General features: G+C 36.9%; 16 protein-coding genes across 16 annotated transcripts, besides 1 other annotated feature; 7 read left to right on the top strand and 9 right to left on the bottom strand.

Moving 5' to 3' along the window:
* Window positions 1–69: 69 nt before the first annotated feature.
* On the bottom strand, window positions 70–501 carry MDJ2 (Mdj2p; the record flags this gene model as incomplete). Its single annotated transcript, XM_062953830.1, has 1 exon — window positions 70–501. The coding sequence occupies one exon, from the start codon at window positions 499–501 to the stop codon at window positions 70–72; it is 432 nt and encodes a 143-aa protein (XP_062810594.1).
* Window positions 502–1,338: 837 nt separating this feature from the next.
* CDC19 (pyruvate kinase) lies at window positions 1,339–2,853 on the top strand (the record flags this gene model as incomplete). The annotated part of the gene is made up of 1 exon (XM_062953829.1): window positions 1,339–2,853. One exon carries the CDS (start codon window positions 1,339–1,341, stop codon window positions 2,851–2,853), a length of 1,515 nt encoding a protein of 504 aa, XP_062810593.1.
* Window positions 2,854–3,066: 213 nt separating this feature from the next.
* COQ5 (2-hexaprenyl-6-methoxy-1,4-benzoquinone methyltransferase) lies at window positions 3,067–3,948 on the top strand (the record flags this gene model as incomplete). The annotated part of the gene is made up of 1 exon (XM_062953828.1): window positions 3,067–3,948. One exon carries the CDS (start codon window positions 3,067–3,069, stop codon window positions 3,946–3,948), a length of 882 nt encoding a protein of 293 aa, XP_062810592.1.
* Window positions 3,949–3,990: 42 nt separating this feature from the next.
* Window positions 3,991–5,718, bottom strand: MED1 (Med1p; the record flags this gene model as incomplete). The annotated part of the gene is made up of 1 exon (XM_062953827.1): window positions 3,991–5,718. The coding sequence occupies one exon, from the start codon at window positions 5,716–5,718 to the stop codon at window positions 3,991–3,993; it is 1,728 nt and encodes a 575-aa protein (XP_062810591.1).
* Window positions 5,719–5,893: 175 nt separating this feature from the next.
* On the top strand, window positions 5,894–6,970 carry GCD7 (translation initiation factor eIF2B subunit beta; the record flags this gene model as incomplete). The annotated part of the gene is made up of 1 exon (XM_062953826.1): window positions 5,894–6,970. The coding sequence occupies one exon, from the start codon at window positions 5,894–5,896 to the stop codon at window positions 6,968–6,970; it is 1,077 nt and encodes a 358-aa protein (XP_062810590.1).
* A 39-nt stretch (window positions 6,971–7,009) lies between these two features.
* PRCAT00003867001 (uncharacterized protein) lies at window positions 7,010–7,891 on the bottom strand (the record flags this gene model as incomplete). Its single annotated transcript, XM_062953825.1, has 1 exon — window positions 7,010–7,891. One exon carries the CDS (start codon window positions 7,889–7,891, stop codon window positions 7,010–7,012), a length of 882 nt encoding a protein of 293 aa, XP_062810589.1.
* Window positions 7,892–8,113: 222 nt separating this feature from the next.
* Window positions 8,114–8,575, bottom strand: HSP21 (Hsp21p; the record flags this gene model as incomplete). Its single annotated transcript, XM_062953824.1, has 1 exon — window positions 8,114–8,575. One exon carries the CDS (start codon window positions 8,573–8,575, stop codon window positions 8,114–8,116), a length of 462 nt encoding a protein of 153 aa, XP_062810588.1.
* A 432-nt stretch (window positions 8,576–9,007) lies between these two features.
* SDS22 (type 1 protein phosphatase-activating protein) lies at window positions 9,008–10,153 on the bottom strand (the record flags this gene model as incomplete). Its single annotated transcript, XM_062953823.1, has 1 exon — window positions 9,008–10,153. One exon carries the CDS (start codon window positions 10,151–10,153, stop codon window positions 9,008–9,010), a length of 1,146 nt encoding a protein of 381 aa, XP_062810587.1.
* A 336-nt stretch (window positions 10,154–10,489) lies between these two features.
* ACP12 (acyl carrier protein) lies at window positions 10,490–10,837 on the bottom strand (the record flags this gene model as incomplete). Its single annotated transcript, XM_062953822.1, has 1 exon — window positions 10,490–10,837. The coding sequence occupies one exon, from the start codon at window positions 10,835–10,837 to the stop codon at window positions 10,490–10,492; it is 348 nt and encodes a 115-aa protein (XP_062810586.1).
* Window positions 10,838–11,090: 253 nt separating this feature from the next.
* Window positions 11,091–16,640, bottom strand: PRCAT00003863001 (uncharacterized protein; the record flags this gene model as incomplete). Its single annotated transcript, XM_062953820.1, has 1 exon — window positions 11,091–16,640. The coding sequence occupies one exon, from the start codon at window positions 16,638–16,640 to the stop codon at window positions 11,091–11,093; it is 5,550 nt and encodes a 1,849-aa protein (XP_062810585.1).
* Window positions 16,641–16,953: 313 nt separating this feature from the next.
* SSY1 (Ssy1p) lies at window positions 16,954–19,467 on the bottom strand (the record flags this gene model as incomplete). The annotated part of the gene is made up of 1 exon (XM_062953819.1): window positions 16,954–19,467. The coding sequence occupies one exon, from the start codon at window positions 19,465–19,467 to the stop codon at window positions 16,954–16,956; it is 2,514 nt and encodes an 837-aa protein (XP_062810584.1).
* A 456-nt stretch (window positions 19,468–19,923) lies between these two features.
* Window positions 19,924–19,980: a sequence feature (Short protein (PRCAT00003860001, CUM66202.1) was converted to a misc_feature.).
* A 248-nt stretch (window positions 19,981–20,228) lies between these two features.
* On the top strand, window positions 20,229–21,770 carry PRCAT00003859001 (uncharacterized protein; the record flags this gene model as incomplete). The annotated part of the gene is made up of 1 exon (XM_062953818.1): window positions 20,229–21,770. The coding sequence occupies one exon, from the start codon at window positions 20,229–20,231 to the stop codon at window positions 21,768–21,770; it is 1,542 nt and encodes a 513-aa protein (XP_062810583.1).
* Window positions 21,771–22,106: 336 nt separating this feature from the next.
* Window positions 22,107–23,732, top strand: PRCAT00003858001 (uncharacterized protein; the record flags this gene model as incomplete). The annotated part of the gene is made up of 1 exon (XM_062953817.1): window positions 22,107–23,732. One exon carries the CDS (start codon window positions 22,107–22,109, stop codon window positions 23,730–23,732), a length of 1,626 nt encoding a protein of 541 aa, XP_062810582.1.
* Window positions 23,733–23,985: 253 nt separating this feature from the next.
* On the top strand, window positions 23,986–25,023 carry PRCAT00003857001 (uncharacterized protein; the record flags this gene model as incomplete). The annotated part of the gene is made up of 1 exon (XM_062953816.1): window positions 23,986–25,023. The coding sequence occupies one exon, from the start codon at window positions 23,986–23,988 to the stop codon at window positions 25,021–25,023; it is 1,038 nt and encodes a 345-aa protein (XP_062810581.1).
* Window positions 25,024–25,200: 177 nt separating this feature from the next.
* On the top strand, window positions 25,201–25,455 carry PRCAT00003856001 (uncharacterized protein; the record flags this gene model as incomplete). The annotated part of the gene is made up of 1 exon (XM_062953815.1): window positions 25,201–25,455. One exon carries the CDS (start codon window positions 25,201–25,203, stop codon window positions 25,453–25,455), a length of 255 nt encoding a protein of 84 aa, XP_062810580.1.
* A 546-nt stretch (window positions 25,456–26,001) lies between these two features.
* Window positions 26,002–26,643, bottom strand: PRCAT00003855001 (uncharacterized protein; the record flags this gene model as incomplete). The annotated part of the gene is made up of 1 exon (XM_062953814.1): window positions 26,002–26,643. The coding sequence occupies one exon, from the start codon at window positions 26,641–26,643 to the stop codon at window positions 26,002–26,004; it is 642 nt and encodes a 213-aa protein (XP_062810579.1).
* Between the last annotated feature and the right edge of the window lie 185 nt (window positions 26,644–26,828).

Raw genomic sequence — 26,828 nt, 5'->3', positions numbered from 1 at the left:
ACATTTGCGATCTTAAATCGCTTTTGCTATTTCTTATTCAGCTTGGACAATTAATTAAACTTCAATTAGTCATTTTTCATCATTAAACATGTAGCTCTTTTCTAAAATATCTTTGGCTTGATTGATCTTTTGTGCAAGGTATACGCTACCATGCTTGTCTGGATGGTTTGCCACCATCATTTCTCGATAACGCTTCTTTAAGTCATTTTTACGCAAATGCATAATGTCTTCAGGATTAATACCTAGTATCTGAAGTGCTTCCTGTTCCGTCATTCGCTGCTGGAAGCCTACTCTTTGAGGAAATGCTTTTAATATCTTGAGATGTTCTTGATAGTGAGGATGTGTTTTATCAAGACTAGTTTCTCTATTTAATTGAATATTATTTAACGAGGCAATCATTTGTGGCGTTAGATGAATAAACTTTCTATAAGCTGCAACTGTAGACTTCGCCGTAAGTGCTATGATTGTGACCCCTACTCCAATGATTATGGGAACGACCATGTTCCGCCTATTATCCTGTCTATTGCATTAACTATTTTATTAAAGGTGGTGCCTTTCAAGTGCGATTCTAATGGTCGAATAATATCAAAAAAAATGTTCCGATCTAAGTTTTGTTGCAAAAATGCCATTCAAAACACCCATGACTATAAATTGGACGGTATCCCCTATATGTCTATAATTGGGATTTAATAAGCTCTGAACGATTGGATGCTATGTAAATAACTATCTTGACTCCAAAATACAGCAGTGGCATATGTGCTAAAAGGGACTTAATACTCTTAGAAGAACGTGGGATAAGTTTCGGTGGCTAAGAATAGCGAAAACTTTCTTCGGGTATTTGTGACTAACATGCTTCATCCACCGGGCCGTCCATTGGATTAAGGGGAACTATAATTCTTCATGTCTGAAAAAATTAATAAGAAAAATCAATAAGATTTTCAGTATGTCTACAACACATATTTACTTAGTTGCAGGGAGAATTCAGTCACTTTCGAGCTACGATAGGTATGATTTGCTTTCGCAAGGCATCAAGCTTGGCACCTTTGCTTGACAGTTGATGTGTCAGGGACTGGTAGTTATCTCTTATCGTCCGGAACACAAAACTGCAGCCGGCTCACATTCCACCGGAGATGTTCCAGGAACTCTGCCAGGTGAAAAATTTATAGGGCAACCTATAACTACAAAAGAAGGAACATTCGGGAAACAGAAGTCAGTACAGCAACTTTCAATTGATAATTCATAAACCCATAAATTGTCATTCTTGATAAAATCTCCGTTTATAAGTTCTTATACAACAGCATCAAAGCTCAAGAAAGTAAGCAATAAATCAAAGCAAACATGTCGTACGCAGCATTATCTTGGTTGACCAAATTGAACACCATGGACACACCTGACGAGGTTTTACGTCGTTCGTCTATCATTGGAACCATCGGTCCAAAGACCAACAGTGCCGAAGTTATGGTTAAGTTGAGAAAAGCTGGTTTGAACATTGTTCGTATGAACTTTTCTCATGGCAGTCATGAATACCATCAATCCGTAATCGACAATGCAAGAAAATCAGAAGAACTTTATAAAGGTAGACCATTGGCTATTGCTTTAGATACTAAAGGTCCAGAAATTAGAACTGGTACCACTGTGGGAGAGAAGGACTATGCAATCCCTCTTGGTCATGAAATGATTTTTACCACTGATGACGCTTACAGTCTCAAGTGCGATGACAAAATAATGTACATTGATTACAAGAACATTACTGGTGTCATTTCTCCTGGTAAACATATTTATGTTGATGACGGTGTTATATCTTTCGAGGTATTGGAGGTTGTCGACAATAAGACGTTGAAAGTTAGATCTATCAATTCAGGTAAAATTTCGTCTCATAAGGGTGTCAATTTACCAGGTACAGATGTTGATTTACCAGCTTTATCGGAAAAGGATAAGAGCGATCTCGAATTTGGTGTCAAAAATAAGGTTCATATGATCTTCGCTTCTTTTATTAGGACTGGACATGATATTAAACAAATTAGAGAAGTTTTAGGTGAAGAAGGTAAGCAGATCCAAATCATTGCTAAAATTGAGAACCAACAAGGTGTCAATAATTTCGATGACATCTTAAATGAAACTGATGGAGTTATGGTAGCAAGAGGTGACTTAGGTATTGAGATTCCAGCTCCTCATGTTTTTGTTGTACAAAAACAATTGATTGCCAAATGTAACTTGGCAGCAAAGCCTGTTATTTGTGCGACACAGATGTTAGAATCGATGACTTATAACCCGAGACCTACAAGAGCCGAAGTCTCAGACGTCGGTAATGCTATTTTGGATGGTGCTGATTGTGTCATGTTGTCGGGTGAAACCGCCAAGGGTAACTATCCTTTTGAAGCTGTTTCAATGATGCACAATACTGCTCTCATTGCTGAAAAGGCTATTGCTTATTTGCCTTTGCATAATGAAATTAGATCGTTAGTCAAAAAGCCAACACCAACAACAGAGACTTGTGCTGTGGCTGCTGTATCTGCTGCTTATGAGCAAGATGCTAAGGCAATCGTAGTCTTGTCTACTTCCGGTTTGACTTCCAGATTAGTCTCTAAATACAAGCCAAATGTTCCTATCATGATGGTTACCAGAAACGACACTGCTGCAAGATATTCTCATTTGTACAGAGGTGTCTATCCATTTATATATCCTCATGATAAAGTTGAGAACTGGCAAGAAGATGTTGAAAACAGATTGAGGTGGGCTGTCTCCGAAGCTATTGACTTGGGAATAATTAAAAAGGGTGACCCTATTGTTACGATCCAAGGTTGGACAAGAGGTTCTGGTCACTCGAACACCGTTAGAGTTGTCCAAGCATAGATAACTTTAAACTCCCTTTATAAGTCTAAATTAGTGTTTTGTCTTTTATTCGTTCTATAATTAAAAGCAAGTTAATGATACGTAGTTTAAAATTGATTTGATCTATTCTTATACCCGTAAAGTGTAGTGTACAGAAAGGTCGACTTTTAAAAATTATGTCCTAAAGGAAATTCAAACCTACTAATAAAGAAATACCTTTAGGCAAATTGAGTAATGAGTCAAAGAGCTATAACAAGGACTCTCCTAGGAGGCAGCAGGTCAATTGGGTTTGGAGTAAGGTACTTTTCTTCGGGACATGATCCGAAAGAAACTACCCATTTTGGTTATAAAACTGTCGATAAAGATGAGAAGGAAAATTTGGTTAGAGGCGTCTTTTCCTCCGTAGCATCAAATTACGATGTGATGAACGACTTCATGTCAATGGGAATTCACCGTTTGTGGAAAAACCACTTCATCAATAGACTCGATGCTGGTATGAGACCTGGTAGCAATCAGCCATTGGAATTCCTTGATGTGGCAGGTGGTACTGGTGATATTGCCTTTGGGCTATTGGACCATGCAGCTAGGAGGTTCAATGACAAGTCTAGTACCATGACTATAGCTGATATCAATCCAGACATGTTGCATGAAGGTAAGCTCAGATACGAAAAAAGCAAATGGAATGACGGCTCCAACAGAGTTAGTTTTATTGAGCAAAATGGAGAGACGATGGGGGACATTCCCAGTAATTCCAAGGATGTATATACCATAGCATTTGGCATTAGAAATTTCACTAATATTCAAGCCGGTTTGGACTCAGCTTATAGAGTGTTAAAACCCGGTGGAATATTTGCTTGTCTAGAGTTCAGTCAAGTTGAGAATCCTGCGCTTGATTATGTATATCAAGCGTATTCATTTTCTATACTTCCATTGCTCGGTCAGTTAGTTGCGAATGATAGAGATTCTTATCAATATTTAGTCGAGAGTATTCGGAGGTTTCCGAAGCAAGAAGAGTTCAAATCTATGATTGAAAAAGCTGGGTTTTATGTTCCTGAGCCAGGTTATGAAAACTTGACGTTCGGTGTCGCTGCAATCCATATTGGTGTTAAGATCTGAAAACCTATACGAGTTTTATCATCTTGTATATATATCATTATTCTATAAAATATAGCTTAGAGTTGCAGGAATATCTTCTGTCAAACTTAGTCCTTTTATGAATTTTTCAGATGCGGATTCGACTTCCATTTCATCTTCCGACGAGACAACCTTAGATATCTGTCCATTAGAAATTTTTAGTTTGGCTGCAATAATTCCACTTATTGATATGATTATGTCATTATTTTCTGATTCAAGGTTCACTTCATCTAGTGATATCACGAGCTGATTATCTGAAGTAGTTTCGTCGGTATCATCATTCATGAAGCTGTCCAAACTTGGCATCATATTCGTTTTAGTATCAGTGATCACATTCAACGCAAGAAGTTCTTCATCCGTTACATTATTCGATAACTTTAACGTTTCTTTCAATTTTTTTTTCATTTCGGAGCTGAGTTCATCTAACATTATATCAGATCTTTGATCCTTATTATCGTTATCTCTGTCATCAAAGGACACAGCTGCAACACTTTTAATTAAATTTTCAAATACCAAAAAGTTTCTAAACAATGATAGCAAATTCTTTATATCATGAATTGTTTTTAAAGAAACTTGCCTTACTGGAACAAACTGAGATACCAACTGTGTTGTTATGTTGATTTCAAGTTTAGATTCTTTAATATTTACAGGATATTTCAAGTCGGAACCACTATTCAAGGTTGAGAAGTAGCCCGTAGCTTCTGAGCGATCATTCTCATGGTCTTCATTCAGTTTAAATTCCACATTATGATACTCAAGTACTATATTGGGAATAAAAACTGGACTAGAAAGATTTAAAGTTATGATCCAGCTATTCAGGGTATCCTTGTCCGATGAAGTATTGAGATGTTCTTCATTGCTTTCATAATCAAACTGATACTTTGTAAGCTCATCATGTGGACTTTGTAACTTCCATACGTCAGTTTTATTCTCTTGCAAATAGTTTATCGGACTACCAACATGTGAGTCAACCCCAATTAATGCACCATAATTCCTTCTCATTGTCGAATTGTTATCCTGAGTCTTCATCTCATGAGCCACAAATCTACTGTCTTTCCAGAACTCGATGAAAAGCCCTATGCGGTTTCCCTCTTTATCGTTAGAGATGATATTACCGACGCTATTGCATAGTCCTTCTTTTATTTCCCAAATGTCCTCATTGATTCCCTCTAACGATTGAACAGTTTTCAAAATCAAACCCACCTTGTTTATAAAGCTGAACAAGTTTACATCTGCAGTGGAGAGTCTATCCAATAACGCTAAGTACCTCAAGTTATTCGGAAATTTGCCCAATCTTGTGCCTTGTAAACTACTAAATAAAATAGACTCAGCCATCGATTGCTCTTCATCTGCATTCTTCTTGAGTATAGACATCTCATTATTTTCATTTAAATCTATGTTGATAACTTTTATATCTTCTCTTTGGCTGATTCTTCTGTTGGTATCGTTTCCATGTCCGTCAGCAATGCTCATGTCTTGATTCGCCAGTGACAACGATAAGTTGATAATTTTATTGTCACTAGTGAAGTCGATATCAACCAAAATTAGTGAACCAGCAATTGACAATCTTTGAGGTTTCAATTGCTGATATAACTGATTGGGATTAACCGTGTACGCATGTTTATCAATAAATGTTTCGAAGCGTAAATGCTGAGCCAACTTTTGAATGCTTTCTATTGAGACCTTAAAGTTCGATGAGAAGTCAAATAACTTATCTAAACATTGGTCAATTTTAGCATTAGACTCACTCATCTATTCAGTACAATTCATTAAATTTGTTTTGATTCAAAGTCAATAAATAAAGCTCATTTCGTACTTCTTTTTGTGTGTCATATGGATGAAGAAAAAAAATCGACTTCAAGGCTTACGCTTCGCATATCTTCGTACAACATTTAATTAAACGGTTACTTAAAAGAAGAGGAAGGCAATGGTAACTCATATTACTCCTGATGTCTCTAACATTTTAGAGCCTGTAACTGAAAAGTTGAAAAGACACCAGTTTAAAAATGATAAAGAAGTGGCATTGGAAGTATCTCATTTATTGATGAGAGTGATATCCACAAGATGGACAACTCCGCAGGAGTTGATATCGCTTATAAGGGAAGTGGGTGTCTATATCTTTAAGGCACAGCCAAGGCAAATTATCCCAGGTAATATTGTAAGACGAGTGTTAGCTATAATAAGGGATGAGATAGAGACTGATAACAGTAACAACAGCTTAGGGACACCTATGATGAGCTCTATGTTTAGCTTACTATCCACTAACAGCACCTCCGAACAAAAAAAGCAGCCGATCCTGAAAAAGGAAACTAGTGACTTAAGGTCGATTATCATACAATCCATCAGAGACTTAATAGATGAAATTACTAATGCAAATGATTTGCTTGAAACAATGGCAGTAGATTTGATTCATGATAATGAGGTTTTGTTGACGCCCACTCCTAGTTCGACTACGGTTATGCAGTTTTTAATTAAAGCTAGAGCTAAGAGAAAGTTCACTGTGTTGGTGACTGAAAATTATCCCAATGATATAACGCTGGCTCATAGGTTTGTTAAAACTTTGGCAGAACACAAGATTGAAGCAGTTCTCATACCGGATAGCATAACTTTTGCTGTGATGTCGAGAGTAGGTAAGGTAATAGTAGGCTCGAATGCAGTCTTTGCGAATGGAGGTTGTTTGTCAAGTTCTGGAGTCGCAAGTGTCGTTGAATGTGCTAAAGAACATAAAACCCCTGTTTTTGCAGTTGCAGGTCTCTACAGACTATCGCCGCTTTACCCTTTCAATAGAGATGATCTAATTGAAGTTGGGAATTCGGGTGAGGTACTCAATTATTCTGATTTTGAGTTAGTTGACAACGTTGAAGTCGTCAACAATCCTTTAGCCGATTACATTCCACCTGAGCATATTGACATCTACATTACTAATATAGGAGGCTTCGCACCTTCATTCATTTACCGAATTGTGCTAGATAATTACAGAACTGAAGATAATATTCTTGAGTAAAATGTGATACTGTACATAATGATTTCATAGAAATGCTATTTAATTGCTAATATAAGATGTCTTGCACCTCTTTTTTTGTCTTACTAACTTCTTCCGTCCTTTGGAACCCTTTTTGTCTCTAAATGGGCTGTTAGATATGAGCGAAATGCTAATATTCTCCTCCGTGTGCTTTTTTCTCTTTGGTGTCGTCTTCTTCGTGTGCTCAGGGATTTGAACTAATGAGACAAACGATTTTCCAGAATTGGATTGTATCGGCGCCCGAGAGAAAAGTGCAGAAACCTGATCGAGAGAGGTAGAGCTTGATAGCACAGTTTGGATGTTGGATGACATGAGATTTTCTGATTCTGAGATGTTCCGGTCATTTGTTATTACAGCAAGAGGGTCCGTCAGACCCAATTCCACACCTTCATATTCATTGAAGATGTCTAGTTCCAAATTTTGCAACTCTGCATTAATGATATCAACGATTTCCTCATAGATATCTGAGCCATTCTCCTTTTGTGTAGAAGAGAAATAGGATGTTGGGTATTGTGGATTTATCGGAGCTCCTGAAGTCATGTTTTGTTCTGTAGGTGTGCTTCCTTTCGCTGTCGTATATTCTTGGTGAAAAGTTGGAGAGTAATATTCAATTGCTTGCTTACTTAAGGTTATACCGCTATCTTGCAATTCTTCTTCCATTTTGTATTCAGCTTCTTCTTCACACGGCATAAGACTGCATTCCTCAAAAGGAAGCAAACTATCCATGTTTTCGTCTTCGTTCTTAACTGTCTTTTGTGGCAGAATCATACTCGTCAGTACTAGACCTATCATTTTTTGTGCTCTCGATAAGAAATACAGACTTAGATTTGTAATATTTAGAAAACCAGCTTGTCGTTGTAGTACATTCGTAGCCTCTTGATAACTTCTTTGCTTTATACTCATTTATTTTTCAAAATCTGTTATCGTGGTCTTTTACATTTAAATAAATTATTGCAAAAAATCTTCATTTTTGTAATCTGTGCGAATATCTTAATCCTACGCAATATTTTTAATGAACTAATTCATTAACCATTCCATACATACCGTATATAGTAAAGCTAATCAGGCTGTAGATCGTACAAGCCCATACTTAGCAAGTGATCATGTAAGCTATCAATTTAGCATTTATTTGTCTGCCTTGACTTTTGGAGCAGTAACCAAGAGGCCACCATTTGTGGTATCAGCTTTGACGCTATCAAATTTTATTGGCTTATCAAATTTTACGGTCCTCTGAGAAGACGAGTGAGTCGATGATGAGCCATGATCATCCTTGTGAGTCACATTGCGGACTGTAGATACCACAAGCTCGTTCTTATCTTTGACATAGTCAACCTTGTAGTTGGTACCTTCGAGCAGGGCACCCTTGAGACTGAGAACATACTTATCCGGCTCTTCTTTCACATCAAGATTGTCGCTGAAACCCAAGAACAGCTTATCTTTCGGAACCAAACTGTCTTCTCCAAACCCACCAAATAATGGAACGAGAGTTCCGTCTCCTTGACTTCTCCCGGTGTTGAATCCAAAAGGATCTGCGAAGAAATCATCGAAATCAGAATCAGAAAGTTTATCACGTAATGAAAGCAGCATTTTCTTTATCACTTAGATTTTTATCAATTGTCAATTGAGTTGTTATACTAATGAATAAGACTTTGGTCAGTAGCATAACTGGACTGCTTTATATATTTCTGACTTGGGTGCAAATGTCCGGTTCTGGCAACTTCGGGAACCACATCGAACTTCCTCTTGATTTGGTTCTCAGACACTGATGACCAAGGAACTATTCGGAGAACCACAGTGCTTTTCGGGAAGTGGTACTTAATCACGTTGTGCAAATTAGGACCTGTAGGAACCTGTCGGAGTATGGGGCATGCATGCAGCAACACTAAGGGATAATTTTGGGGAAACAGGGGTTATCGGAAGAAAGGAAACGCAAACAAAACCAGGAAAGCAATCAGATAAAAGAACTACGGAAATGCTCTAGAATACCAAGAACTTTATATATAGATTTGCTATGTATGACTAGCTACGAACGTATGTGGCGTCAATTTTGGCTAGACTTGGGCCGAGATTTAGCATTAGTTTTCTCCTATATGCAGTTGGATTCTGAGTCTGAACGGGATTACCTTCAAAGTATACCGTATCTAGTACGGGTAGCTTTCCTAACTCCTGTGAAATCTCTTGGAAACTTGAAATTTGGTTATAAGAACACCAAAAGTCGGTGAGATTCACAAGATGTGAAAGATTCGATAATTTAGTTAATTTATTTGAAGTTACGTCGAGCACCTGCAATTTCAAGTTATTATCCAAGTTTTCAATGGTTTCGACCCCATTATGGGACAAGTATAGTTCCTCAAGGTTAATAAGTTTGTCCAAACCTTCGATCTTTGAAATTCTATTAGATTGAATCGAGAGGATACGCAAGTTCAGTAAGTAATCCAAATTTTCAAATTTGTGGATCTTATTTTTTCCCAACCATAGCTGTGTTAAGCTTTCAAGACTATGCATCGTTTGGCTGATAAATTCAATCTTATTCCCTCCCAATTCTAAATTTTTCAATTCCTTGAGAGTCTCTAAATTTTTGATCTCTTTAATCTTATTCTGAACAAAGTAAAGATTTTCCAATTTAGTTAATTTATCAATGTTCTTAATTGTCTTGATCTTATTGAAAGAGAGATCCAAGTTCTTCAAATTAACAAGTTGATTTAGACTGCTCGAAATATGATTGATTCTATTATCATACAAGTCTAACTCTTCCAATGTGCCAGGTGGTAAATCTTTTACTTCTGAGATTGATGTTATCAAGTTTTGCCTTAAGCATAAAGACTCTAGCTTCTTGAATCTGTTTAGATTTAAATCAGCTAGTGATGTGATCTTCAAATGAATTAAATCAATGTAATCGGTATCTGAATCATAGCCACTAGTAAGATCCTGATCTGCCTCAATCTCTTCAGGATGTTCATCGGGTATAACGTTTCCAGGATACTCAGTCGGCAACGGTTCATGCTCCTTTTGATCGTCATCATCGTCATCGTCATCATCATAGTCGTCCTCACCATCATCTTCAGTATGAGAAAGAGTATTTTCTTCTGGATCAGAATCGTTATCGTACGTCCCTTTCTTCAAGATCCCCACAGGCGCTCCTTCATCTCTCACTCGTTCAGTCATTATATTAATACTTAAGTTAGTACTTGGTATCAAATTAATGAGAAATGAGTTTATTAATTAAATATAGATAATGGCAATGTCACGACCAGGGGATACCAATGAAATCAAAGAAAAAAAAACACCTACAATTTTACGTAGAATCAAAGGATTCAGTGAGTGATTTTAACCTAACATCTATTGGCTTAGCTATGAAAACAACGAAAGAGGAAAGCCTCAATCCTAAAACACGTATTTACAAGGCAACTGTCGATCACCCGAAATAAGGTAGTCCCAGTAAGTTCACTCTTACTGGCATCGGTAGTTGAAGATTGGCTATCTTCTTATCTGCTAAAAACCTTACAACTTTTGCTCTTCTTCAAAGATGTACTCAACAGCATCTCCAACAGTCTTGATTTCGTCAGAAACTTTGTCAGGAATTTCCAAATCAAATTCTTCTTCCAACGCAACTAAAGCTTCGACGGTATCTAAGGAGTCTAATCCAAGGTCCTTTTGAAAGGAAGCATCCAAAGAAAGCTTGGATTCTTGTAATGCGGTGACAGATTTCAAAGCTTCGAAAGCACGGGCAGTAACTTCATCTTTTGTAATTGGAGCAACGGCGTAAAAACGAATTGGTTTCACAAAATTTGAAGCCAACGGGGCTCTTAAAATGGGAGTACGAGTTGCACGAACAGCTAATCTAAACATTTGTGGACGGAGTTGGCAATAACTAATTTGATGATTTGACTAATGAAATCTTCATTATTCTTGACAACTTTCTTTGGCCTTATTTTCTCTGCTTACATAATCACATATATAACATTCATGGTTGCACAATATCTACTGAGGAGACACAGGAGGTAAATATGGTCAATTTATTACTTATTTAGAGAGTGTTGTCTAGTATGATTTCTTGATCCTCCGTATATCTGATTATTTTCTATGGAAGGGAGCCGATTCGCTACTTCACGATTCTGCTCCAGTTTAAGATGCTTCGTCTCTGTTTTGCACTGAAATTACTGACTGAGGCATTATCTGCACTAGGTAGTGACTGATAAGATACCGATGATTGCATACTCACGGTTCTTGAGGATGTGTTAGTGTAGTTAGCTATGCTTTGGTTCCCAGACGAGCTAGAGGTTGATCTTTTTTCGATAGTAGCAACAGAGCTGGGATATGTTGAAATAGAGCTCTCGTAAGACGAAGTTGCATGATCTGAATCGAGATTCAAGTTCGTGATTTCTTCATCGAAATTTTTCCTGAATAGTTCTGCTAAAAGATCGTGTGCAGCCTTCATGTTTGGTGAGACCAATTTGGCATGTAATTCAAGACAGCGATTCAATACCACTGTTAAATCATTGAAGGCATCTCTTAGTAACTCGGTAGAATTCGAATCATCTTGAGCGTCACTAAAGAATACTCTGTATTGACCAACACCTCCGTTCACAGGCGCATCTACTGTTCCAGAGAGCTGTCTTGACAAATCTGCAAAGTCCGACGAATAGTCCGTCTTTTGTTTCACTGCCGTGCTAATTACACTTTCTAATAACACCAATTCATTAGTTTTATCAACGATAGCTCTAATAGCATTCTCTAGTGGAGATAATTTTGAAACTTTGATTGATTTGATGTCACTCCTATTTAATAAAGTGGGAAAAGATTGATAAGTTTCATAAATGGTTTCTTCCGTCCACAAGTCCAATACAGATGTTGCACCTGGTAATTTGGTCATAGATGCAAAAAATCTCAAGTCTTTATTCTTAGCATATTGTCTTACACCAAGGGAGGTATTGAATAACTTATCAGATATCTTAAGGACTGGTTCAACAATCTTGACATGTAAGAACTTTCCTACGCTACCATTTTCTTCAATTTTTCTCACCTCATTGTCGTCTGACAATATCCTGGCACCTGGAAATAATCTCTGTAGGCGGTCATGGATTGATGTAATATGTTCGAAAGGCAAACCTTCATATATATGCAGTTTTCCTCTGATTTTCGAAGGAAAGCTCGTCCCGAAGTAGTATACTTTAAAGTATGAAGGGCTCAATTTCTCAGAAGACTCCATCTCAAGATATAATTTAGCCAATTTGTTATGAACATAGGCAAATCTTTTCAAATCATATGTTTTTTGCTCGTAAATTTCTAAAAGTTCGTTGTAGGTATCTGCTGCTCTTTCTAAACAGTTTCCCTTCGTGAAGTTAACAGCGATCATCTTATACAATGCCTCCTTCCTCTCAAACGAAGTTTGCTCTGGAAATTTCGGCCTCAAGGTAGCTGGAAGAATAACATGATGATCCCAGCTGTATATTGATGCAAGAATGTTTAAGCACAAGGCAGCTTGAATATTATCATTTTTTGCCAAGTTGTCCTCGTACATCTTATTAATGAAAGAATAGAGCATTTCGGGTTTATCTGAGTCTTTCAAATATGTATTTATTTTCAAACTTTGAAATAACCTATCACTCTCAAATTCAACTCCTGAGGGAATTTCATTAGAAGACTCGAGTGATTGCAAAAATCCATCGATAACATCAATAAAATTGGAAATATGAAGGAATGCCTCATCACCTTCGTGTAATGTAGCTATTGAACGAATTTTTTTAACAAAATTTAATTGTTCTGGCTCTCTAGGTTTAAAACCGTTTTCATGAAACAAATTATAAAATCCAAGAAGACACTCCTTCTGGACTTCAATTAAAGAATCACTTAATATAAGTTCAGATACCATAAGTGACCAAAGGATTTCAATACCGACTGCCTGGCACTCTTCGTGCTTTTGCAAAACAAATGGCATCAAGTCTTGTAATACCGCATAATCCTTATTAATGAATTCAACCTGATATCCTCCAAATCTGTTCAAATTGAAGCGATTTTGGTAGCTTTCAGTAGCGTCCCACGCCAATGCGCTCCAGGTCTCCTTAATAGAACTTGCAATTCTTTTACGCATATCTCCTGTAATTTGGTAACAAGTAGATGCTTGTACTTTCAATAGGTGCTCAGATGATACAGGAGTCAATGTAGCCAACTTAAGCAATGTTCTTAAATAGCTACCCCATAGAGATCGCTCAAAAGTTCCAGATTCATCCTGAGGAATGAAGCGAGAAATTAATGTGGGCCTTATAAACTCCATAGCCACTAAACAACCCTCAACAATTGAAGCATATAAAGACAACCATTTCTGTTCAGGAAAGAACTTTCCTTGCCTCATAATCCTAACACTAGAGATAATGGCCATTATATCATCGCTTTCAAATTCACTATGATATTTAGATAAGCCCTTATCGAAATCTAAGGTTGTCTTCAAGATCTTTTCATAGCCTTCGTTGCTTGTTGTGGCCATTCCAATTTTTGCAATTGAAGAAAATACAACTGACATTTCAACTAATATTTCAACTAGAGTCTCATTTTTGACAGTAGGATCAACTGTAACCTGCTTGAAAGGATATGCAGTGGGAAATAAATAAGTAAACGCATTCTTTGGTTTGAAGTAATCATTAGATCTTGTATACTTATTGTATTTGATTATTGCTTTACTTATGGTCGGAAGCAACTTACAAAGAGAAAAGCATAAATGAATCTCCTCCTTATTTCCATTATTGACGACCAGATTCCAAAGCAAATTACAAATAGTCATCAAAATTCTTGTGGCGAGCCTTGAACATTCAATATCGATGGGTCCTTCAAGTATTTGTATTGCCCATTCCACAGCTCGTGCAATTAAAACTGAACGAGAATCAACATGTCTCATTTGTTCGGTACCTAACAATCGGTCTATAAGTAAAAGTTTTGTAGTTGTTAACTTATGCTCTTTGATAATGTTACGATTATGGTTCGTCTTTTCATCATCAGCCCCCAATCCTCTAACACCAACTGCAGCAATAGCACTGACTTCATATTTCAAAATTTTTGAACTATCAATATCTAGCATGATAGATGCCACATAATCAACAATTTCAAGAATATACACTTGCGCCGTAAGTAAGGTGTTTGATTTAATTGCAAGAAAATTAGCACTTGTCTCAAAGAATCTTGAAACCGCAGCCTCATAAATATCTGGATTCTTAGTTTTATCCAGTGCTGCAATTGCGAGTTTGAGAAGCAATGGTGCAGTTCTGCAAGTGGGTCTTGATATAGAATTCCAATTCGTTTCTGCATTTGCAAAGACGTCGGCAAACATTTCCAACAAAAATACCCCAATTTTTGGCAAGTCGTTGTCTGCATCCAAAAATGAATCAACCATATAGAAATATTGATCTTGCCTTCCACACACAGCATCTATTAAATAAATAATAGCGCGAAATATATTACTTTTCAATGACTCAGAGCCTGTAACTTCGAGCTGATTTACGGCAAAGTCTGCAATTTTATAAAATGTAGCCATTAATTCTGAAAAGTACTTTACCAACTGAGGAATATCAAGCTCGCAAAAAGCCTTCAAAGAAGAAGAGATTTCATCAATGCCTTGTTGTCCAAGTTGGAAAAATTTATCAAATTGTAAAATGATCTCAATTGATGGATTCAAATTAAATCTTCTTCCCATATACCGTGTGGTAAAGTCTAAATGAGCGACCGGAGCATTATTTTCAATTGATACTATGTCAATTCCTTCGGACTTTATATCATACTCATATAACTTGCAGCCAGCTTTGTATAGTATTGAGCCTGTTCCTTCGAGAATACCGTTGACATATAACGAAACTGCAATGTATTCTGCATTCAGCACTCTGGTGGCTTGATTTTTCAAGCTTATTCCATTTATTTTTACTACTTCACCAATATTTTCCTCCGAACAGACAGAAACAAACGGCCAGACAGATCCCTCTTCCTGATTTGAAGCTTTAGCAAACGTAATAGCATCATTTTTAGGAACGGCGACTGTGATTGTTAAAAGGTCATCCTTGTTACCTTCAAATAACTTAAGTTTTCCAAGTTGAAGATAGACGCGCTCGTAATTCTCGGCCAAAGGGTCGAAAGAAAGAGGCTCAATCCTTGCAATAGGTGCAGCATTAGCAACGGGAATATATTTATTGGTGAATTCATGCTTAAATCTCTTCACCGATACAATCACCTTCTCGGCTCTAGGATTAACCGCGATGCCGACATTAGAGCCAGAAATTATTCTATCCACTAATCCACCCCATCCATCATTCCAATAAGCTTCATCCTTAGAATTTTTCTTGCCTCTGAACGAACAATATAATTTGATAGTGAACTGATAAGCGGCATTTGAATAACGAGAATTCAAATTCTTTGAATATACTCTTGTGACGTCTGCAACTCCTAGTGCAAGGCCCTTTTTGACAGTTTTCAAACTAGAAGCATCGTTTCCCTTGTTACCAATTTCTATTTCTTCCACTAACGAAGCAACCAAATAAATTCTGTTATTCTCCACTTCATTGCGAGGAAGATCAGGAAACAATGCAGAGCTTATATTTTTCACATCTGTCATGGTACCCGCAGATTGTACAGCAAAAGCTTCAGACAATCTTTTTTGATTATTTCTGAGGTAAAAGTATAGGATCATACCTGTTAACCCTGGTGGCTGATAGTTCGAAGTCTTATGAAGTGATTTGAATTCTACCAAAACCTCTGAAGGAGGCTCACTATGCAATCTCTTATTGACAATTGGTTTCAAAGAATAATCACTTTTTTGATTATGTGCATTGATAGGAAAGTTAGGATCTAATGCACAGAGAACTTGATTGAATGCAATTCTCAGAGGAGAAGACTCTTTTGATAACAACTTTCCTGAAATAGCATCTCTAGCTAATATTGATTTGAAACCAGAAGCGCCACTTGTATTGCTCTGTGATCTTTGGGACTCTTCATTTACTGAAGATGATGAGGCTAGTAATTTTGCACTTTTATTTAGTAAGAAGGTTATGGTCTCCTTAGCTAGTTCTCTCTCATGATGAGTCAATATTTCATTTGCAAGCTTTATTCTTGTATTATTCAAGCTATAATAGATTTCACATAGATTGTTGAAAAGTTTAAAATCCCCATATGAGTATGTTGCATAAATGAAAGCACATAACTGCTCCAAAGAGTCTATAATGTCTTGGTCTTGGTCTTGATCTTGATAACCTTTGAAGAAGTTAGTGGACAACCTAGGAAGTGGGTGTAATTCGCTCGAGTCAGAATATGTGTTTTCAGTCGTCTCAGCACTTGTGACAGGGAGAAGCAGATCTTTACTGCCATTCTCAGACTCCAAGTCGCCAAAGGACTCTCTTGCTATTATCTTAGCACAAGACAATGGAAAGATAGCTATTTCAACCTTAGAAGGAGGCAATTCATCCAATTTCGTAGGTATCAGGTAGTCCCTTGGGTATGGTTTTGTCTTGACATAACCTCTTGCCCACTTGCTATCTTTAACCTCGAACACGTAGACTTCGTCACCTGGAAACAAGTTTCTCAAGCTATTTTTCTTCAAGTCAGGAAGTCTATCAAGTGGAAGAAATGGCTTCACTATCACGCCTTTTAAAAAATTATCAGTCGGCTCCCAAGTCATGTTACAGTCAATTTTATTATCTGTAATATATATCCCTTTCAATTCAACCCTACAAAAGCCTTTAAGAAAACTCTTTCAATTCCTATTAATGAACCTTTAGAGATATATCTAACCAATCTTTGCTCCAAGTTCCTCCGTCTTTAAAGGCTTATTTTCAATGAAAGTGCCGACTAGCGACGTTTTTAAGTTATCAATCCCGATTTGGAAATTTCAATCGTCTAATACAATGCTATACGGTTGAGAACAAAAATTTCGTAGATACACAGCTAAATATACACGAGTCTAAATTACACGAAAAAAATTGACTTAAAGATTAGGCTAAGAAAGAGAAAACTTTATGTGACATATCCCGAAGCCTAGAAGAATTATACTCTTTACCTCCATCCCAAATATATCGATCCATCTCTCTTCTTCCTGAGTCATAGTCCAATGCCTCCAAGCTTGGTATACCTGTTCCTCTGACTACTCTGTAGCCGACGTATAATACGGCGAAAAACATAATCGTGCCATAACTCGAAAAGAAGAACATAGTATCCCATTCACCGTTAAGAAATACGACATAACCCATACCAAGCAATAGGACAAGTGAGCCTATTAGCCCAACGTATGCGCAATATGGCTGGAAAGGAGACTTATATGGATAAGCTTTATCATTCCTACTCATGATGTCAGGTCGCTTTTTCAAACCATAGTAAAATCTCAAATAAGAAAGACACATGGCAAACCAGAGAATTATACCTGATGATGCAACCACACTGCTAAGATTTTGAAAAACGGATGTAGCCGCTTTTGAAACGCAAATATAAGATATCAAACCAAAGCTTCCAGAAAAAAGAACCGCACAATAGGGCACTCCATACGACGTACAATAAGTCAAGAATTTAGGAGCCTTAGCCTGCAATGCCAATGAGTACGCAGTTCTCGAACTGACATATAATTGAGCATTTCCACATGTTACAGCAAAAAATATAAGTAAGCCATTTACAACATCACTGAACCCACATAGACTAGCACTTTGGAGCGCAACAATCCAGGGGCTCTGTGCCCCGTTCCCTACCCCCGCAAAAACTTCTGAAGGAATTTTGCAATTCACTCCTCCAACGTACTTTATTGCGTAATTCCCGCTGAATTCGCTTGAATCAATACCTGTATCTCCCAGGTAGTAACGTAACAATCTGGGATCACCAGCGTAAATATTTAATGAAACGACGAAAGCTGAAAGACAATAAAATATCAACACCCTCCAAAAAACTCTTTTAGTCGCAGATGGAAGAGCCTTTCTCGGATTCTTAGCCTCACATGCAGCTATGCAAACAATCTCAGTTCCACTATAAGCATAGGAAGTAATCATTAAAGCAACGAGGAACGACATAAATCTTCCTTTGTTTCCACCGATGCCTTCCTCCGAGGAGTTCATTCCATTATCATGTAAATTAAAAGATGGTCTGAATAACCCAAATATCAAATTATGGGTAAAATCTGACTTCAGATTCTCCCAATATTTGAATCCTAATGTCTCATTTTGAAAGCCTCCTCTGTTTAAAACGATCATAATTATGATCATCGCTAATGCCCATAGTAGCTTGATAAGACTTGAAATATATTCAATCTCTCCAAAAACTCTGACATCTAGCAAATTACTTCCTATTATTAAGATCAAGAATAACGTCACAAATCCAGCAGAAGATCCCTTGTTTTCTAGAACTTTCAAATCTGGATAATAGCTCAACATTATAACACTCGCCACGATTTCACCTGCAATCCCTAATGCAAAACTTAAAAAATACAGCCAGCCAATTGCAAACCCGAATGCCTCATCCACAAATCGAGAACACAACCCTGATACCCCATCTATCACCGATACAAACGTTACCATCTCACAAAAGGAAAATAATGTAGCTAAAACAATTATCCCACAAACTACGAATGCTAACAAGCAACCCAATCCTCCAGCAATTGTGATTGCTTTGCCAGTGTTTAGAAATAATCCAACTCCTAAAGTTCCTCCAAATGAAATCATTTGTAAATGTCGTACTTTAAGCTTCCGCTGCAAAGTCCTCGGTAACCTTTCAGAGTCCGAAGAAGCGGTATCATTATTAAATTTGACGTCTGTAACTATCTCACTTTTACTCGAACTCATCGCATTTTTGTTTCTTTCAATAAGATGCCAAGGATATCTTCGTTTTGATGACTTGACCTTCTCATCTTCGAAATTATTATTTATATCATACTTCTCCGCTAGGTCACTAGGATTAACAACTGTTAACAAGTTTTTATCCAACATGTTCTTACTCATTCTTGAGTAAATGTAATCATTTAATTCGGTCTGTCTATTATATCTATCAAAATCTTCAAGCGCAGACAACCCGAAGACAGATTCGTTATTGCTCTCGTTCGTTTCGTTTCTTGCAAGTTTCGCCTTCCCTAAACTTTCATAAGTTTTCAAATACTTTAAGCGTTCCTGACCATCAAAATGAGTTTCTGAATTCATCATCGCATTCAATATTGAAGAGTCTAGAGAATACGAGTCAGCAGAAGTAGACATCTCATTCCAATTACTGCTCCATGTCAGAGATGTAGTCTTTACATCACTGGCTAAATCATATTCCTCGAAATCATCACCAACAGACGTCAGACCATTAAAAAATATATCCCTAAATCGCTTGATGGAACTGGTATTCCCATCACCCTCGCTAGCAAGATCTCTTTCCTCTTCGTCCAAGGGATTCAAATTTGTAGACCTTACATTAGGAAACAAGCCACTTCCCCTATTGTCTTTGGCCATGGATGAGTTTTCTGAAACTGACCCGGACCCACTTCGGGCCATTTTTTTGAATTTTTGCTTGTCAGAAAGCCTTTAAGGATAATAGCGCCTTCTATCTTAAGAACTCGAGGCGTATAATAATAAATGATTAATATATGAAGGTATAACGTTTATCTCCTTACTCAATAAATTTTGAAATACGCAGCTGAAATGCAGAATAGGTCGCATGGTACCTAAATTCCTCAAAACAAGGCTAAATGGAAATTTGGCTTACGTTAACTACAAACTTAATTTATCTATGAAAAGGTGGGCACATTTCTTTTAGACTGAATTCATGAGCTCACGAACAGAACCTAAAAGAATTGCGTCAGAAGCCAAAGAGTGCAATGGCAACGACACCTTGTGGTGGAGTGTGAGCAAGCTCATCAGTCTCCTCCACGGCTAGTCCAAAAATATAGGTAACATAGTTAAAAGTCATCTATGATGACGTTTCAGTTGTTACACTGAAAAGAACAGATACTACACTTGATCTAAGCCAAAAGGCAAAGAGATTTGGCGGGCAGAATAAGGGAGCATAGGGGAAATGGTGGTATTTATAGTCTCGCCAAAACCCGGGTAACTCTACAAGATGAGAAGCCGCAATTTCTATATTTGTATTCCGCGCCGCATTTGCCTATTAAGGGAAAGTGGCACGCACCTCATCTCATCTCAGGAAAAAAGGTTCTCTGTTCTTCTCTGAGACGAAGTGAAAATTAAATGCATTTATAAAAGTACCAGCAGTTTTACACTATAGCGAATTTTATAGATCATATTATTATAGGAAAATGACTGTTATTAGACCAAGGAAACAGGGCAAGAAGTTTCATGTCTCGAAACCCAAAGGAGGTAGAAAAGGATATAGAAAGTATTTCCATGAACAACCTTCTAAGAAAATCGTTTTCGTTGAAGAACCTGATAGCGAGGGTGACGAAGAAAGCAGTGAAGAATTAGAAGAAGAATTGGAGAGAACATCAACATCTGACAGTAGTGATTACTCAAGTGAGGAAGAGTTTAGCGGAGAAGATGAGGATTTGGAGGAGGATTATGAAATATATTTTGACGGTGGTAGAGATGCCGAGACTGGCGAAGAAGTTTACTTAGTCAACTTGAGCGACTTAGAGCAGCTTGCATCTGACGAAGACCTCGATTTATCTTCTGAGGATGAAATGACTGACTTGAATGATGAATTAGAGGACGCAGTTGATGTGTTGGAAGCTGATGGCAAAGTGTATGACTTGAACGATGACTTACTCAGGTACTACGACGACGAGGACGAGGATGATGAATATGAATCCTACGATGAACCTGTAGATATTTTAGATATTGTTGACTTGAATGACCAATTACAAGCAGAGTTAATTGCACAAGGAACGACAGGAGAATCTTCATCTTCATCTTCACTGGATTCTGAGCTTTCCTACAGTTCTGACGAAGAATTATTAAATGACCAATTGCAGTTAGAAAACGTGAGACAAAGCTGGCTCGAAGATTGTGAAGAATCGAGCTCTTCTAACTCCGATTCTTCTGTTTCAGATATCGACATGATCCCAGAATCAGAACTAGGATCAGAGCTTTCAGAGTTAGATGAAACTTCTTCGTCTGATGAAGATGGAGTAACTATTTACGAACACAAATTTGATTTACCAGAAAGTTTCCAAAGTGAAAGTGAAAGCGAATCTGAATCTGATAGTGACGAAACTTCTGATGAAGAATGTGATGACGACCATTGCTTATTGACGGCAAATGACTCGGATGACGAATTAGAAGTGATTGACTTGTCAGATGACTTGGAAAACAGCAAAGACTGCGAGTTAACTCAGATTGACGACAACATTTATAAATTGAATCTAAGGATTCCTTCTATTGTTAAAGACGAATTGAAGCTTGATTTTTTGAAGTCTGAGAACAAATTGATCATAAAAGGAAAATTAAATATCAACATAGACAGTGACTACGAATCTGCTGACGAACAATATACTGAGTCCGAGTCAGACTCAGAGTCAGACTTAGATTCCGAAGATAGCGAATCTTCTGAATCATCATATTCTGATTCCTCATATAGCTCCTCTTCAGATGACGAAGAAATTCATGAGGATTATCATTCATTAGTCAAAGAATTCAAAAATCAAGAAATTCCATTTGAGAAGCATTTCACATTCGAAGAACCTATTATTTTCGAAGGTATTAGAGCTAAATTTTTAAAAAATGGCGAATTAGAAGTAATCATTCCTAGTGAAGAAGCTATTGGTGCGCAAGATTCCGACAAAGTAGCCATTGAAATTGATTCTGACAGCGAAGATGACAGTTTCACGGAAGAAATGGAATAATTGATTAGATGCAATGTTATGTTTTTTTAGTATATATATGGTCACCACTTTGGATTGCTATTGTATAGTAGATAAAAATCAGGTTGGTTAACAAGACGGAACTGTATAATTTTCTCTCTCTTAAGGTTCAATTGAAATTGTCTACCAAATTCTATTGTGGGAGAAGCTGTTATTGTAACTCGCTAACTGAGCTTTATAGATTCTTTATCATTTTGTTTTAACATCCTTTATAAGCCGTAATCTAGAAATGCGATATTATCATCAAAATTTTTTTTTTGCAACAAATTAACAATATAAGGATATCAAATTTTATATCAGAGAAAAAAACAACATATCATGACATTCAATCAAAACATGATCCTCACTCAAGATCTCTCTTTACAAATAGATGATGTACAGATTTTATCTCAAGAAAGAAGTACCAAGCGGTGGTTTAAAAGTTGGAATTTTCTTGATATGATGATGCAAGTAGGGGATAGATCGTCCCGCGCCACTTACTTTGAAGACAGCTCAAATTCCAGTATACTTGAAGTACTAGACTCTGATAGTAGTGGAAGCACTTTTGAACTATTAAGAATTCACATTTATAGACTAATATTAGTTGGCTGGACGTCTCTTTTGATATTTTGTTTGATTGCAAAAGAGAAAATAAAAGATTTGTTTGAGTTTCGTTACATATTCTGGTGTGTTTTAATTTCAGAAGCTAAGATGAAATCTAAAATGCTGAAAACATCAACTTCAATTATAACAGTAATCTATAACAAATGCAATTATTTATATTATATTTTGACTTCCTTACGTCCTGTCTTATTGCAAACCATTTTTCAAAAGATCTCAGAATCACTACCATCTGGTTTATCTGAATTCAAAAAGTGTATACCTATAGACTTGACCCCAAGAAGCATAGGCGTAATTTTCACCATGAAGAGTTATCCTTTATTGATGTGCCCCAAAGTGCCTCAACCATTTCTTGATGCGGATAGAATTATAAAGGTACCATCAGAAGAAGAAGTTCAAAAGGCTATCTTCTTGAGAAATGAATATTTTACCCATCAAAGTACTTTTATTGCTGCGGAAAAAGTTAGATTGATAAGCGAAATTAGTAGATTTATTACTTGGAATTGTTTCATTTCTACTGTCTCCCAACTTAACATATATGAAAAAGAAGGAATAGTATGGGAGGACCTAGAAGATTGTGATGCAGCAATTAGATCTCAGCTAGTTTTACTTGGACAATCCATTCTAAGTGAATTGCATTCATTCAAAAAACGTTGCAAAGAGTCCGAGCTTGAAGAATTCGAGGCATTATTACCTAGTATAACGTTAGTTGAAGTTGTATCAGGAGCTACCCTTTCTTTGAATAATATTACATCTTGTTCTAAGAATGATACAGATTCAATTGATTACTCCCTTAGTTCTTCTTGTGTGGATCGCAGAAAATTGACCGTCTACCTAAGCGATAACAGATTACGAGAAGAATTAATACTCGAAGGCTTAAAGAGCACTGACAGTAATGAGCTTGAGAGAACCTTGTATGAAAAATTACCGCCATTTCCGCAATTGCTTTTGATACCTTCTCCTGATGATATCAATATACAGACCCAAGGGTTTATTTCAAATTCCACACATAAGGAGGAAGATTCAGCTTTAGTTTACCTGAAAACTCGAAGGCTAGGGTTTAACTTCTTTTCAAGCTCACTTTTTTACTACCGCTGTAACAACGAGGATCTTATATTCAACATAAGTTTCGAAAATTCGATGCATACGTCAACTCAAAGCTTGTTCAGTTATGCTAGTCTGATTTCTGGTCACTATTTGGCAGCTTTCTTTCACAGACTCCGTCAACTACGGTTTTTTGATCTTCATTCTAGCAAGCAAGACGCTGAAAATTCTAGTACTGAAAACTTTTCAAGACCTAGAGGAAGTCAGACAGAGTGGCACCATAGTAATGACCTGCTTTAATTACTTCTCTCGAGCCTTATCTATTGATAAATATTTTTATATTTTTCCTCTACAGTACTGTATCTCGCGCTGCTCCAATACGCAATATTGGTTTACTACTTGGAAGCCAGGTCTTTTTGTACAAGTATTGGAAACATAAAGAAAGGCATACATAATCGTCCCCCCTTATATATATCATCGTTATTCGGCATCCTTATTTTTTTGACTAAAGTGAAATATACCTGAAGCATATTTAAAAAGAACCTTCCTCGAAATGTTAAGGAATGGTGTTTTATTTATTTCAAAGCGCTTCAGGACTCAACAAGCGTTGAGGTGTATACATCGTGGGAACATATTTTGTTCCATGTACGAATCACAAATAGCCTTCCATCAAAGATTCTCGAAAATTGGCACCAGAGAGTACTCTATGCCGACTGAAGATAAGAATGAGTCAAAAACTATCGATGGCTTAAGAGATGTCAAGGAGACCAAAGACGACAAGACCGAAGCCAGTGAAGAATCAGAATCTATACCAAAAGTAGATGAGCCGTCTACAAACTTGCCTCAGGTAGAATCAAAACTAAGCAATGAAGCAGACGATCTTTCTGACAATGATCATGATGACCAATATTTGACTACCATATTTGGAGACATGGAGCCATACTTAGATACATACGATATCTACACGCGACTAATTACAGCTGGATTTACTAGCAAACAAGCAGATGAGATACTAAGTCTTTTAGTGGTCCAGTTGAATTTGAAATTATCTAAGTTATCAGAATTGTACTCACATCTTTATAAACTCGAAAACGAAAGATACCTCTTCGAGAGTGCTCAACAGGAACTAAGAGTTGATGTTACACGCTCTCGAGAACAGCATATAAATGAGCTCTTCGGCCTCATCAATACGTTGGAACGTGATTTCAATATCATCTCTGATGAATTGAATAATGAATTCATTCAAATGAAAAACAATAGTCAAGTTGCCCTCAATGATCAGAAATCAGAAAATACGCTACAATCACGACAAATAATGCTTAAGCTACAAGAAACAAACCATAAGATAACTACTGAATTAAACTCAGCAATGAAGTCTGAGATTGAAAGTTTAAGGTGGCATCTCTCTAGATGGGGTGTCATTGCAATACTAGTATCTGTCTTCTCTGCATGTTGCGCTGTTTATATCCATAAGGTAAAATCAGATGAAAAGCAAACCAAGAACGAGTTCTTCCCTCTTATAATTCACGAACCTAGTGAATTTGACGAAGATGATTATCACACCGATTTAGACAAAAATGTGATAAGCTGACTTCTATTCTGCATTTAGTATATACAACCATTGAATATATATAATAATGTTGCCTCAAATTAAATATCAAAATTATTGTTCAATCGAAGATCTTTCACATCGCAATTATAAATTTCGACTTAATGAAGTTTAATGGTTTTATTTTCTTCCTGAAAAGCTAAAAACAAGTAATAGAAAATGCCCGTGGATTCACCTGAGCCTTGCAAACCGGAAGCATGCGCTATTCAGAACTGCCTAGAAGCAAACGGTTATAATGAATCGAAGTGCAGTAAGCTTATTGATAGCTTATATCTTTGCTGTAAGCAATATTACGAAGAAAATGGCGACGAACAGACGACATGCTGTCCTAAGCTCAACTTACTTAAATTGAAGTTAAAACAGAGGGAATTGGGCCGCATAGATGCAGAGTTGGTAGAACACCGTAGGGGTTGAGATTCTTTGGATATCACTAATCCATTCGTCAGGACGAGATATTTAAATTAAAACTCCAGAGAAAATCGGGTGAAACTCAGCTGTATGAGAATATGTACATAGAGCGCATAGAGATAACTGCAAGGCATATCCTAATGCTGATAGATAATGTAAGTTTAGAACCGCGTAGTTAGCCCATCGCAGGGAGCTAACACGACATAGCTAGGCTGGTAAAAACATATTGATCTGAGGCTTACCCGAGCACGAAAAAATCACATAGTGATTATAGAATATATGTGAATATCATATATACCGTGACTCTAATGGGCGCCTGTTAAAGACATTGTATGAAGAAAAGAGAAGAAAATTTTGTAAGAAAATTTGTCAGTGTCAAATATATAGTTTGTGAATGTGGTTATATGCAGACCCATAAATATATGAAGTTATTCAGCTATTTACATAATTTATTGCTTTGAAGTGCCTTCAATCTTCCTTTTATCATAATCATGGATATCTGGAAGGTACTGCTTGAGAGCTATTATTGTTAGTAAAAAATGAACGAGATTTCTAAAGAAAGCCGAGCAAAAAGTGATCTGAATACTTACGAGAATGGTCATCTAACCATAGAGCTTGTCCACTAATATTCTTCATAGAGTTATCAATCTTTACGCTTTTCTCAAATTCTCTTGTAGCTAATTCCACATCAATAGGTTCAATACCGTTATCTAGCAACTGCTTTCTTAAAATCGCAATATGGAGAGTCATCTTAAAGTCTCTCTTTTCTGTGTCTTTTCTTTCCTGTAAGATTTGTATATCTCTCTTCTTTCTAGCATTTAAGAAATTTGCTTGTTGAACCTGTAGTGCCTTGAGATTAATGGCAGAAGTTTCAATGCTAGCTCTTTCTAGTTTTATCCTGCTTGTATAATTGTCGACCGCCAAATAAGCCAAAACGCACATTGCAAGCAAGGAAGTAAGCTCCCTGAGTGATTTTTCATTTCGATCATGCCTTGCTAAGATTGAATCGTGTACCGATTCCCCGTTAGGTATTTGTTTTCCTTGCGCTTGATCAGAGGAAAGCTGAGGCTTGACTTGATCGAAAGTCGGAGGGACATAGCTAGGGTTTGAAAAATGTGTCGGTGGTATTTTAGAGCTCGACCATCTTCTAGCTGCCAATGGCAATCTTCCGAGCTTATAGGTGTGCTTTAACATGTTCTTTTTAAGATCTTCATAAACTATGAAGCGAAATTCCAGCGAGCTTCATGTCACTGCTACTCATGTTACACAATGAGGATCTGCTTTTATATTACGAACTACAACAAAAGAAGGCTTGACTTAAATGTAATATATTGACATTACAAAAGAGGCATGATTATACAAATTTGATTAAAAGATAT

This window comes from Priceomyces carsonii (genome assembly GCF_900007245.1).
Source record: "Priceomyces carsonii strain CBS4050 genome assembly, scaffold: Debaryomyces_carsonii_scaffold_4, whole genome shotgun sequence".
NCBI classification, from domain to species: Eukaryota; Fungi; Ascomycota; class Pichiomycetes; order Serinales; family Debaryomycetaceae; genus Priceomyces; species Priceomyces carsonii.
This window is presented reverse-complemented; position numbering and strand designations above follow the sequence as displayed.